The following is a 14389-nucleotide window of genomic DNA, read 5'->3' as shown; positions in this document are numbered from 1 at the left end:
GGGAAAATAAATTTTTTAAGAGGATTCTAATAATAGTCTTGTGTTTTTAATAAATAAAACTAATGATTTTAGAAATAAAGAATCATTCTTGCTTCAAAACAGTCAGTAACATTAAGATTCTTTATCTGTACTATATAGCAAGTGGGAATATTCCGGTGTTACAAAAGGATAAGGATAACACCAACGTCAATGCAGACGTGCAGAAGCTGCAGCAGCAGTTACAGGACATTAAAGAGCAGGTAACAGTGATTTCTTCATGGTGAACAGTGACTCAAAGAACGGCATTTCATCTTTTTCTATAAAATTACTAGTGTTTTCTGTAGTAAGCGTGGTTCATATTAGTGTATCACTTGTAGTGTTTGAATATTTGCAATCAGCAAAGTCTGATGAGAAGATTTCATCAAGTACTTTACAAAATAGGAAACGCACCAGTGACCAACATGAAAAAATGCTACACCACACTGAGGTATCTTTTCCTACCTATCAGATTGAGGGGAAAAAAATGTTAGAAACTGTCAATATCAAGTGTTCAGGCAAAATACTTAGCAGCCATAAGTCATACAGTGCTGGTGGGAATATAAATTAGTAAAAACACCTTGGGAAAGTTTGTCACTGTCTTGTAAAACTAAATAGGATGTTGTTTGGGGATGTAAACTTGGAAGAAAAAAATCACACAGATGGTGATTGAAATCAAGGGTAGTGGTTTTTTTTGGCTGAGATGGCTGGGAGGGGGCACGAGGGAAATTTCTAGAGTATTGATAGTTCCATTTCATGATCTAAGTTGATTACTTGCATTTGATCGGTTTGTGAACATTTATTAAACTATACATTTATGATTGTGCACATTTCTGTATAGATGTGATACTTCAGTAAAAAGGAGAAAAGCGCGCGCGCACACACACACACACACACACACCTATAAAGAAAAGCAAGAGAAAGGTAAATAAATGCAAAATTCAGAATAGTGGTTATCAGTGAGGGGTGGAGGAGGATATATATTCATGTGTTAAGGTGGGTGGTGGTTATATTGTTCTTTATATCTTATACATACCAACAGAAGTACTCTTTCATATCTGCTTAATATTTAATAAAAGCAACAGTAAAATGAAGTTACCTAAAATTTTTAGGTATCTGGTAATAAAAAAGTCTTTTTTTCCCCCTTAGCTTACCATTTGACCCACCAGTTAAATCTGATTTGATTCAAAGGATTGAATCAAATGAAAAGATTGAGTAGCAAAGGGTGTTCTTTCTCTAGTTTGGCAGTCACATCAGTGTTGCCATGTTGTTAAGAGTCTCACTCTTGTCTTTTCTATCTGAAGTGTTCTCTTTCTTAAATAATCTTCATGGCCATATTTCATCACTAAAGTATTTAAACAGTTAAAACTTATTTTCTGTGGAATGTTGGAATTTCTTTCAGGGATCCCTTCAAGGTTACCAAGAAAAAGCATCTGAATAAGTCTCTTTTTAAATTTTAAATCTCCAATCTTTCTATTACCCCAATGTCTCTTTAAAAGACAAAGATTAATTTTATGTGCTATTAAGCATGTATTAATCCAAAGTAACTTAACCCAGACTGCACAGATGTGTTTACTTTTGGAAGTTATTAATTAACTTAATACATAGACCTCTGGAAAGTTTAATGAAAAAGAAACTAATTTAATTTTAAAAAGCTGCTTTGCCTTTTTAAAATAAAAAGTTACGATTTTTCTACAAATTTGCTTCTCAAAACTTCAAGGATAAATGTGAAAATTTACTTTGGAAGAATGGAGCTAGCAAGTTAGATTATGGTTCTTTTTTTCTGTTGTTTTCTTCACAATGATTTCTGGTATTGTCAGAGTTGGTTACCACATTTTCATATAGGCTTTAGGCCTGGTTTATTAATCTAGGCATTTTAATTTAATTATTTCATTTCTATGTTATTTGGGAAAGGTCTAATTCAGCATGAAGTATTATGATATATTAAGGTAAAATATGTTTTTATAAATATAAAATGCAAAATGTGCTTTGTAAGTAAATATGTGATTTTCTAGAAAACTTCACAGAAGTGTCCTCCTTAATTCTTCTAAGTTGATTAAGTTACATTTAACAATATATAACTAAGGTTAATTGTTTTTAACTAAGGGGGTGTACGTTGAAAGTATTACAGTGCAGCATCATTTTTAAAAGCAAGAGCTCTGGGGCCACATGGAACTGAGTTCACATTATAGCTTGCCCTGGGAAGTCTTTAACCCCACTAAGCCTCAGTTTCCTCTTTTTTGAAGTGGGAGTGATGTAGGCCTTGAGACTGGATCATATCCAGCATGGTGCTTGGTATGTGTGTGTTCTCAGCAACATCCCTTCACTGCTCCCCCTCCACCCACACATTGTGTTATTTTCATGCGAGAACAGCATAGTACCTAGAGTTGGAGAATCTGAGTCAGACTGAATGGGGCTATTTTCATCCTTTTCCTATTCGATTTTGGCATTTGAATTTTTAATTTTACATACTATTTGTTTTATGTAATATTTATTTTAGATAGTACCTTTTATACTGACCTGACAGTACAACCAATATTTCTGTTTTATAAGGATGACATTTTAACTGTTTAAAAATTTTAAAGCAACAAAAGACTATTTGACTAAAACAATAAAAGAAAATTAATGATGTTACAGAGTTGTTACATTACACTTTTAAAATAGAAAGTGTCTTAGCATTTATTACTTTATTTGTTATCTCACATTCCAGACAATGTGCCCTGTGTGTTTGGATCGTCTGAAGAATATGATTTTCCTTTGTGGCCATGGAACGTGCCAGCTCTGTGGAGACCGAATGAGTGAATGTCCTATTTGTCGAAAGGCTATTGAACGAAGGATTCTTTTGTATTAACTTAAAAACTCAGTGTGTTTTGTTAGCTAAAGTATTTGGTCATGAGATCTTAGTGAGCTAGTTGGAGGTTCTAATGAATTAATTTTTAATATCATAGTTTCTTTACTAGAGTGTTATTAGACTGTAAATGTACCAGAACAACAACAACAAAAACTCTACAAAACAGTGTTTGAAGCTGTGTTTTTTGGGTTTTTCCTTTCAATCTGAAACATCAAATCCATGTAATTCATAGGTGATTTACCTTCGACTTCTAAGGGGGAAAATCCTTTAAGGATCTCCTGTTATTTTTGTTTTTATTGCATTTTCTCTTATAGTTTATAAGTTTGTTAGACCTCAAAAGATATACTTCCTTATGATCAGCTGTCTTTCAATTTATCATGATTTTACACAGTGAGCTGATAGAGGTACTCAGAAAAGTCATGCATCAAATGAAAGGGGGAAGTCAAACCATTATGTCATGTATGTTAAACGATAAAATTATAGTACAAGTTCTGCATGGTTAAGGGAATACTGAAGAGAGGATTCTCTTTTTAAGACAACAAAGTTATCAAGTGATTGTTTCTAAATTCTTAGAGTACATGGAAATATAGAATGAGAGAATATTAAGTTTGCATTTAACTTATTTTCTGGATTCAAAGGAAAATTGTTTAACTTGAATCAACTTGCCAGTTTCAAAATGACTGATAGACATGAAAAGGAAAAATAAGCAATAATAGTGGGGAACTGAAAGGGGTGGGGGGAGTCATCCAATAAAAGAGCACCTATTAACTGACTGTTAACGGTTGCCTTTCTTATATTAATTTGTACACTGTTTTGTTCAGCCAGCTTTTAAAAAACTGTCTGTGGGAAGTGTGCCTCAGTTTCCCCAGTAGTTACTTATCCAGGCTTGATCTGACCAGTGAAATGATATTGCCCTGTTTGGGTCTCTGAGGTTCAGTTTAGCTTCTCTAACGTGCTGAGTAGCAGTGATCCGAGAAGGGAAATCACTGTCCAAAGGCAGCGGTCCTTTCTCCTCCGTGTCTGTTAATTCTGCCAGTGTTACTGATTCTACCTTCATCATAGGCCTCGCTTCCATTCTCTTTCAGACAGTAGAGCTTACTATAAAGAACAGGGTCTCTCTTCATACCTAACGGTGGGGATGTTATTTCAACTGCCAGCAATATCCAAGACCTAGTAAATAACCAGTTGATAGATACTTACTTTAGAAAGAATGACTAGGACATTTACAGAAATATGTCTGATTACCTGTGGTTTTGTTTTGTTTACTCTAGAACATCTAATTATTTTTTCTCCTTAGAATGAGTAATCTTTCAGCATCTAAAATGAATATACACATAAATAAGTGTTTTGGGGTTCATTACTGCTAGATTATAAATAAATATATATTTATAATTATATAAATAATCAGCTGTTTACAATAGTATCTACTATATACTGTGTATAAGTTAACTCCTAAGGATAGTTATCTTTTTTGTCAGTTTTTTCCCCTTTGAACCTGGTTCTTATTTCAGTTTTCCTGCTGCAACAGCTAAATTTGAAAGTACGAATTCTCTAGCCCTCACAGCGTTGTATTTCTGGCTAATTAATGGCTGCCGCCTCTGCAAGTCCTGGTGAGAACAATGGTGTGCTTTGCTGCCTGGCTTTATAGTCTCGGTAATTCCGTATCTGTGTTTAAGCTGAGTGGCTTATTTAGAACAGTAAAATTTTTATAAATTTTAAATTTGAAAATTTATGTCGTCTCTACTCAGTTATCTAATAATGAGCCACTGAGGCTGTTGATTAAGCCATATTTTGAAGTTATGAAAAGATAGAATATCTGTCTGATGATGTTCACATAAAGAGACAGACTGTTTTCTTTCAGATCTGAAAACAATGTAAGTCAGGGTTTTCTTTCTCTTCTACGCCAGAGGCTGCCCATCTCTTTTCCAGTAGATCAGCTTGTAAGGAGGGAACATCTAGCTGACTCATGCATAGCTTGGCCAAACAGAGAATTGTATGGTCAGGAGCTTTACTTCACTTAAATTCTTATTGTCTGTCTTCTGAGCTGTAGTGCTTAAACTTATATCCCTAAAAGGCAGTTTCATCTTCCAGACTAGTTTATTTCCTCCATACTAAAAATATAATAACTTATAAACTATTACAAAAGTCATAAAGTCACTATAATTATAGTGCTTCTTTGTTTGTACCACATTGAAATTTGTCTAGTGAAAAGAAAATGTTTCTCTATTCATGTTTTCAAGCACCTAAAAAATTATTTTAAACTTATTTTCAGTTTGTGACAGAGAATAAGATTAAGAACTTAATTGTTTAATGACTTTGCTCTAACTCTGTGAAACTGCTACCTCAGCAGTACTTTCCCAATTAGGATGTTTCCTTGTCATTATCATCTCTTTACCTTGTGCCTCAAAAGAGCTTTTTCTTTTCCTAGATTCATTTAAAAAAAACAAAAACTGACATGCATTCATTCAAAAACATATTTATTGGGCTTCAGGGGCAAGGTACACAACAATGAAAAAATTGTCAGCTTCTAAGCACATACAGAATTTATCATGCAGCCATTGTATATTTGAAGTATTCCCTTCAAAAAGAAGGGATCTAAAGACACTGATAACATTTCTTCCTAATGTTTTGGAAGACTTGTCATTAAGTAGTATTTGGATTCCCTCTCTGTACCCCCTCACTCCTACCACATTTTTTTTTCTTTTATTCTTCTAACGTCAGCTCTGTTACCCAAAACATAGATACAACTTACCAGATGGTGCTATTCTAATAGTTTTTCTTCACATAATTTAACATTCTTACTGTTTATACTATATACATATTTAATTTTATTGGGAGCAAGAAAGTTTTTCAAGAGAAGATCATTTTGTATTAGTATAGGAATATTATATTACACAGGTGTTTTAGTTTAGCTGGCCAAATTATTTGTGATTTTAAACATTGCAGATTAACCATCTAGCTCCCGAGGCATAAAATTAATTGATAATGTTGAAAATAACTTTCTTAAATTTATATATTTGATGGCTTTAGCCTGTAAGAGCATTTTAGCATATTGCAATGCATGCTGCTTAAGATTTATCCAATTCAAATTTCAGAGCTTTCTAGGTCAGTTTTACATGGTAGAAATAGACTGTCTAGTTATGTGTTGCCCAATTGCTGTTCTTTGTTTATTATGAGTTTTGGACCCTTTTGGACTAAGAAATATTTAACCTTACGAACTAGGACAGTTGGTGATGGAGTTGGATAGGGAGGATGGCAGGGGTTGCAGTAAGTAAGAAAGAAAAGTCAGTTTCTGAGTTTAGAGAAAAATAGGGATCATGTAGATTTTATCAAAGCAGTAAGTGTAGAGAGTATATTCAATTGAATGAAGGGTCTTTCAGGCAGTTTTTAGTGTAGTTTCATTGATAATTGCTTTGGAAATTGTAGACTTTAGAACAGCTTGCTTAAAAAAAAAATCCGAAAGGAAAAGCATTTATCCACTTACCCTCTCAGAGTATCTAAAATATTTATAGGAATAATTTGTGTAAAAATTGAATTTTGGCATAGAAGTTTTTGCATTTTTAAAATTGTGGTTAAAAACACAAACCATAAAATTTACTCTCCTAACAAGTTTTAAGCATACAGTTGAGTAGTGTTAAGTATATTCACATTGCTGTGAAACAGATCTCCAGAACTTTCTCATTTTGCAGAATTGAAACTCTGTACCCATTAAGCAACAACCCCCCTCTCCCTCCTCCAGTGGAATAGAATTTTGATTAAGTATAAATCAAGAAACACCTGAATTATCTTAAGAGTTTGTTTGTGTTTGCAAGATCTAAAGTGATGGTAAATATCAAATCTGAGGGAGACAGAATTTCTCCCCTCCCTCCCAATTATCATCAGTTGTAATTGAGTAGGTTTTAAATATCTTTTAATTAGAAGGGTTTGTTATTTCATTTTGAGCCAGAGGGGAGAAACACATTTTAAACATTAGAATTAGGTTAGCTTTGAATTTGTACTAAATTGGGAAGGTAATAGACATTGGCAAATTTTGCGTGCCTCTTTGTTGAAAATGTCAGTTTTCTTTAAGTCTACTTGTAACTGTTTCAAAATGTATTTTTCTCTCAAAAAGGCAACCTAATTTTATTTGCTTGAATATTATGATAGGAATGCTTACTGATATTACTTGATAATCATGTATAGCCTTGGAACTTTAACATATATATAAAACTATAACAGTATTAATTATAGTTGTACTTCTTCAAAACATTAAATTTGAAGAAAAACTATTTAATGCTGTCTCATGTATACATTGCTTTGCTGCAGTGAGGGGGAAAAGTTTTTAGATTGAGCCTCAATTTGCTGATAAATGGTTTGTAGTGGGTGCAACTAGAGTATAAAAATATTAACTAGTTAGTAGAACTGGTGGATTAAAATTGTAAGTTGCTACCTTGGAATTTTCTACCTCTTTTTCTGTCAGAGTATTAGTTTTCCAGCATTTATTCATATTTGTGACTAAGGAGGAGATGGAAACCTGAGGTTAAAATTGAGATTTTTATTTTGTTGAGGAAGCAGTAGGTACAAGAAAGGTGACTTGCCACATCAATTTGGTGCCTAAATCCATAACTACAAGTTACAATTGACACAAAATGTGTAAGAAAGATAATATTGCTGAATATTTTACTTTTCTTGTGCAGTCTGTCTGATTTTGTTTCATAAACATTACTTCTTTCCTCCAAAAAGCAAAATGGTCTTGTAATTTTCTATACAATAAACAAATGTGCCATTGTGTCTGAAATCTGTAATTTCAGGAAGCTATTGAAAGTTCTGACTCAGGGCTTTTTAACAATTTAAGCAATTGTTAGCTATATTTTGGAAAATCCATCTACATAATTCTTCAGTGCCTTGAAGGAATTATTAACTTGGCAACACTACTAAAACTTTATAGAAGGTGGTCTTTAGTGTGCGTTTATCATCATACACACGTTCATAAGTTGTACTTCTTAGCTCGTGTAATAGCGATCCTGCTTGTGTGCTGGGTTTGGGTAATTCTTTAAAGGAAGTTTTCTTAGATTTGCACTTGATCATTTGTTTTTTTTTTAAATGGATTATTTATGGCCATGACACTGTTAACAGGAAAGTACTTCTATGTTAAGTCATTATGCAAAGTCATGTATAAGTAGCACCTGGGAAGAGGAGCTAGAGTTCATAGTTTGCTATTTTAGTATAAAAGGAGAATCGGTTGGAAAACAGATTGTCTTCACCTCAAATGAAAAGAAGACCTTTTGTTCAAGTGATTTGGTTTAAAAAAAATTTTTTTTCAAAGAAAATCGTGAATTGCATGACACTCTTAACGCTGGTCTTACTTAGACTGAGTCCACAAAATTGATTTTCTGTTCAATATGCTTGTGTCATTCTAAATATATTTAGCGATAGAAGGCGGTTTAATCGACTCAGCAGTGTTTTGTATTTTTTCCAGTGTTTTTTAGTTTTCACTTGATTAAAGTCTTGTTTGTGAATATAGTTTTTTGTATGGCAAATGATTCCCGTTTATTAGCTTTTGCTTAAAAATGCTTAGCAAGAGCTAAGCTTTTAAAAATGAATGCAAACATTTACCATTAATAAAGCCTGTGATGTATCATTATATAATGCTTTTCTCTGATCTTTTGAAACTATTCTTTATAGATGTATACGTGAATTTTGATTGTTATGGCATTTGAAAGCAAATCTCAGTACATCAGATCTTTTATTATTGGGAAGGAGATTATCATGTCTTTGAGAAACAAGGAAATACATCTCCAACTCTATATAAGACATAGGTGCCCACATCTAGAAGGCTCTCATTGCAGTTGTTTACATTTAAGGTACCTCTCTATCTATAGGGCCAAAGAAGGTTTTCCTATTTTAACACCTCACATTCTTTCAGGATTAAGAGATATTGTGAAAGTAGTCTGAATAGGGTACACTTGATAGAAAATAAATTGACTAGTCATGAAGGCTCAACTTCTATAAAAAGTTTATTATGCTTCACGACTCAGATGTAGATTTCATTTTCAAGAGGTACACATTTTAAAACAATGATTTACTTGGCTTTGTTAGCATTTTGTGACTAAATCAGTAATTGAAGGGTTTGGGGGTTATTTTCTTTTATAGGTTAATAGAAACACTTATTTGTGAAGTTACTGAGAGGTTGTCTGGTTTTAGTTCAAAAGATTAAGTATGTGTAGCCTGGATATTTTAAGATGAAAACCATCTGAAACAGTTTTAAAATTGTTTATTTGAAAAAAAGCATGTGTATTCCAACTTGAAAATTGTGAATTTATTTTTGGATAACCTCTAATTAACTGTATTTGGGGGTTTATTTCTGTTGCTGTATAATTAGATATTTCATGGCAATATTTTTTATTAAAGCTGTATAGGTTTTTAAAATAAAGCCATTTTAGAAAATCTGCTTTCTATTTTTTTATCATTGATAGTTATTCATCCTTCACAGAAGTTAAAACTGTTAGTCTTATAGTGTAGCATTTCCCAGACTTAATTAATAATGAAAACTTTTAAATGGTGCATTGCAGAGCAGTAATAGGGGTTTATAAGACAGAATGAGTGCACGGATTAAAGTAGAACACCAAAAATGATCTCTCAGATAAATCAATTGCTAAAGAATGATCATTTGGCTAATAGTTTTTCTCTTTATAACAAAACTAATTGATAAATTTATTTTTATTTTAAGGACAAAAAGATGATAAACATGATATGAAAAGACAAGGCCTGAAACAGTGACCATCAGTCCCTGAGTTGATGACGCATCACTGCGACCTCTGGGCAGTGCTGCCTTTGCACTGATGCTCTAATCAGATGTCATATGCTTAAAATACCCCTTCATACCAGGTCCTCACATTCTTAGATACGGCAACTTTCTGAAAGGCAGATTTTCAATCAATATATAAATATTATTTCTCATATATTTAAGACTACTGACGTCACTTCCTTTCTCTTTACTTCCACAGAACACCAATTTATATCTTGAGTGGAACATTGACATACAGTTTGGGAAAAGCTTTTATAGGTGAAGTTAACCCTGATTTAATACAAAAATAGAGAAACAGTCTAATCAGAACGCCTTTGGCTGCTGACCATGGCCAACCCATACTGAAGAAAGACTGAAGTTCACAAAGATTATATGCCCTTAGTATGTATGCAATAGTACAGGAGTATTATGTTAATTTCCTGTTGCTGCTGTGTCAAATTACTGTGAAGGTGGTGGCATAACACAGTAAGGACTTTGGAGGTCAGAAGTCTGACGCGAGTCTCCCTGGGCTAAGATCAAATTGCTGTCAGGGCTTTCTGGATGATCTTGGGGAACACCCATTTCCTTGCTCTTTCTGGTTTCTGGAGGTGGCCCATTTTCCTTGGTCCCCTTTCATCTTCAATGCCAGCAATGGCCAGTTGAGTCTCACATTGCATCGCCCTGACAATGCCTCTTCTGCCTCTTGAAATTTTCCACTTTTTAGGATCCTTGTTATACAGCATTGGGTCCATCTGGATAATCTAGTATGATCTCTTTATTTTAATTTTAGTTGATGAGCAACCTTAACCCCCCTGCAACCTTGATTTCATTTTGCCATGTAACGTAACATCTTCATAGGTTCCAAGGTCATCTTTTGGGGGATGGGGTATTATTCTGCCCACCAAGGTATAGATGGGAATTTGGGCCTGTATTTACTACATGTTGAGAAAAATGTTCTCAACAGTAGATTTAAAGAACTGATAAGATCTCATTGAAAGGTTAACTTAAATCTGCCATGATTAACAGAATTGGTATACAGGCAGTTCCCATATGAATATGGGATGAATCTCAAAGGAAATAATTTGCTCAAAATTCTGAATGTTTTCTAGAGGAAAGCGTTAATGATAACCCTAGTTTATGGAAATGCTGATATGTTACATGCTGTTCCTTATTCATCTTCATATTCTGTATCAATGATCTCATCATTACTGTGGCTCAGTTACTATCGATGTTTGGAAGATTCCTGATTCTATATCCTAAAATTCTTATTTTCAACTTACTTTGGGCATATTTTAATAGATATCCAGGCATCTCAAACCTAATATGTCCCAACCTTAAATTGACTATGTGCAATACACTTGTGTTAATTAATAGTATTATCTTTATTATTCAGTTTCTTAGACTAAAAACTTCAGTCATATTTGACTACTTTTATCATATCTAACTATTTGTTGGATCCACTGCTTTTGTCAAGGACTCATCAACTCTTCATGGATAATTTCAGAAGCGTTCTACCTGGTGTCACTATGACAGCCCCTTCCCACTTCAATCTTGCCTATGTGTTACCTCAAGTTACTTTCCTTTAAAAAACAAGTTTGGACTTGCTGTTTCCAGTCTGGCATGTAAGGAGCTCTCAAGTTGACACCCATGTCTTCACAACAAGAAAAAAACTGAACAAACAGTAAATTAACAGCTCTTCTTTGATCCAGCAGAGAATTGAGGTCACAGGACAAGCCACTGCTCCGAAAATGGTAGACAGGCAGGCCGATGCAGAGAATCACAGCTTCCTGAAGCAGAAAGCCAGGTGCCAAAACCACTGCTGGACCGGTGTCAGGATGGGAAACCCTAAACTCTAATTGTTGAATTGCTGGAGGCTCAGTGTGGACAAACTTAAGAATTAAAATTCCAGGATGGTTCCCATACTTTTGTGAATTTTACCACCAGGAGGCCTATCAGATTTTCACAATGAGGATCAGAGAAAAAGCCTCTTGTGCTTCTGGTAGGGGGAGGGAGGAAGTAACCATACATCCAGAACATTCTGTCAGCCTTAACAAGGCCTGCCCTTAAGTGAAACTATTTGTCAAAGCCTAACTGACAAAATACCCAACTCCAATCCACTCTGGGCTTCTACTTGGGGGAAGGCAGATAACCAACTCCAGCCCACTGTAACCTTCCTGCCTCACCTAAAGGGAAAAAAAAAAGAAAATACTGAGAATCACTTGAGATGACAGCTTGGGGCAGAGACTCACTGAAAGATTGAGACCTAATCATAGGACTGTCAAATGCATTCTACCCCCCACGCATCAAGAGGGCTCCTGTATAATAGCAGGACTACAATGGAAAGAGCAGCATATTTCAGACCTTATTTAATAAGTCTCTAGGGAAACCCAAAGACAATAATGGAGACAAAAGCAAGGACACCAGAAATTTTAGCCTCTGGTACAGCCACAGCAAACAGTAAACACAGCCTAACTCCTAGACAAGGGCTCTAATGGAAAAAGTAAATAGCATCCAAAAAGATAAGTAATGTAAGCAGGGAGATGCAAACTCTAAAAAAGGATCAAAAGTAAATGCTTAAAAAAAATAATAAAAATAAATGCTAGAGATAAAAACACCAACAACGACAAAAGAAAAAACCACTGTGACAGAAATGAAGAATGCCTTTAATGGGCTTATCAGTAGCTTGGACATGGCTGAGGAAAGAATAATGAGCTTAAAGAGAGGTCAATAGAAACCTCCAAAACTGAAATGCAGAGAGCAAAAGAGAATGAAAAAATGGAACAGACTATCCAAGAACTGTGGGAAAATTTCAAAAGGTGTAACATGTTTAGTGAGAATTCCAGGAGAAGAGAGAAAGGAACAGAAGAAATATTTGAAGCAATGATGCCTGAGAATTCCCCCAAATTAATGATGGTCACAAAACCACAGATGCAGGAAACTCACCAAGCGGGATAAATACCAAAAATAGACATACAGCCATATAATATCCAAACTGCAGGAAATCAAAGATGGAGAGAAAAGTCTTGAGAGCAGCCTGGGGAAGGAAGGGGAAACCTTACCTATAAAGGAGCAAATATATTACATTAGACTTCTCTTTAGACACCACTCAAGCGGAACAGAATGAAGTGTTGAAAGAAAAAAACCCATCAACCCAGAATTCTGTATCCAGTGAGATTATCCTTCCAAGTGAAGGAGAAACAAAGACTTTTTCAGAGAAATAAAAATGGAGGAAATTTGTTGCCAGTAGATTGGCCTTGTGAGAAGTGTTAAAGGAAGATTTTCAGAGAGAAGGAATAAGTGAAACAAATACAAAAGAAGAGAAATCATACACAGTATTCTCACAGACCACCATAGAATTAAGAAATCAATGATAGCTGGAAAATCCCACAGTTCTTGGAGATTAAACAACACACTTCCAAATAACATGGCTTAAAGAAGTCTCAAGAGAAATTAAAAGATATTTTGAACTAAATGAAAATAAAAACACAACTTATCAAAATTTGTGGGATGCAGTGAAAGCAGCTCTCTCAGGGAAATTTTTTATAGCATTGAATGTATACATTAGAAAAGAAGATCTAAAATGATTAAGGTTCCATCTTAGGAAACTAGAAAAAGAAGAAAAAATTAAATCCAAGTTAACCAGGAGAAAATTAACAAAATTAGAGCAGAAATCAGTGATACGGAAAACAGAAAATCAAGGAAACCAAAGCTGCTTCTTTGAAAAGATAAATAAAATTGATAAAACTCTAGCCAGGTTATCTAAGACAAAGAGAAGACACGACTAATATCACAAATGAAAAAGCTGCCATCATTACAGATCCCATGGACATTAAAAGGATAATTAACAACACTATGCCCACAAACTTGATAACTTAGACGAAATGGACTGATTTCTTGAAAAGCAGTCTACCAAAACTTACAGTCTACCAAAACTACAAAACAAGGAGAAATAGATAGTATGAATAGTTTCATATAAATTAAAGAAATCAAATCAATAACTAATAACCTTTCAAAACAGAAAGTAGTAGGCCCAGACGGATTCATTGGTGAATTAAAATGTTCAGGGGAGAAATTATACCAATTCTCTACAATCTGTTTCAGAAGATAGAAGCAGCCAACATTACCCTAATACAAAAACCAGAAAAAGCCATTACAAGAAAGAAAAACCATAAGCTAATATCTCTCATGAACATAGATGTAAAAATCTTCAACAGAACATTAGCAAGTAGGACCCAACAATGTGTAAAAACTGTACACCATGACCAAGTTATGCAAGCCTGAAGCAACATTTGAAAAGTAATGGAATCCATCACATCAATATTGCTAAAGAAGAAAAAATTATATGACCATATCAATAGATTGATAAAAAGCATTTGACAAAATCCCAATTTATGATTTAAAAAAAACATTCATGATGAGGGAATTCCCTGGCAGTCCATTGGTTAGGACTCAGTGCTTTCATGCTTTAACAGCTGTGGCCCAGGTTTGATTCCTGGTCGGGGAACTAAGATCCCACAAGCTGTGCGGCAGGACCAAAAAAAAAAAAAAACAACCATCTAATTCAAATTCAGAACCACTGGCTGTTTATTTGGTCTTATCGATTTTATATCTACATCTTGCTTCAACCATTTAATAAGTGTATTTGCTTTATTGCACAGTGTTATCACCAACAATATGATTTCTGAAAACAGTTTAAAAAATGCAGTTTTTTTTTTAACGTTAAAAGTATGTTTTCAACGTTTTTAAACGTTGAAGAC

The 14389-nt window shown here is 34.2% G+C and overlaps 2 protein-coding genes across 2 annotated transcripts in view; one reads left to right on the top strand and one right to left on the bottom strand.

Moving 5' to 3' along the window:
- MIB1 (MIB E3 ubiquitin protein ligase 1) overlaps positions 1–8494 on the top strand; it is a 117592-nt gene extending 109098 nt beyond the window's left edge. Inside the window, exons 20-21 of the mRNA XM_004273761.4 lie at positions 139–239; positions 2726–8494. Coding sequence (XP_004273809.1) covers positions 139–239; positions 2726–2866 — 242 coding nt within the window. The 3' untranslated portion in view covers positions 2867–8494. The remainder of the gene's footprint in view (positions 1–138; positions 240–2725) is intronic.
- ESCO1 (establishment of sister chromatid cohesion N-acetyltransferase 1) overlaps positions 1–14389 on the bottom strand; it is a 1212023-nt gene that overhangs the window by 284176 nt on the left and 913458 nt on the right. The window lies entirely within an intron of this gene.

The sequence above is a fragment of the Orcinus orca genome, chromosome 15 (genome assembly GCF_937001465.1).
Source record: "Orcinus orca chromosome 15, mOrcOrc1.1, whole genome shotgun sequence".
NCBI lineage: Eukaryota > Metazoa > Chordata > Mammalia > Artiodactyla > Delphinidae > Orcinus > Orcinus orca.
Note: the sequence above shows the minus strand (reverse complement) of the source record. Positions and strands in the feature narration are given on the sequence as shown.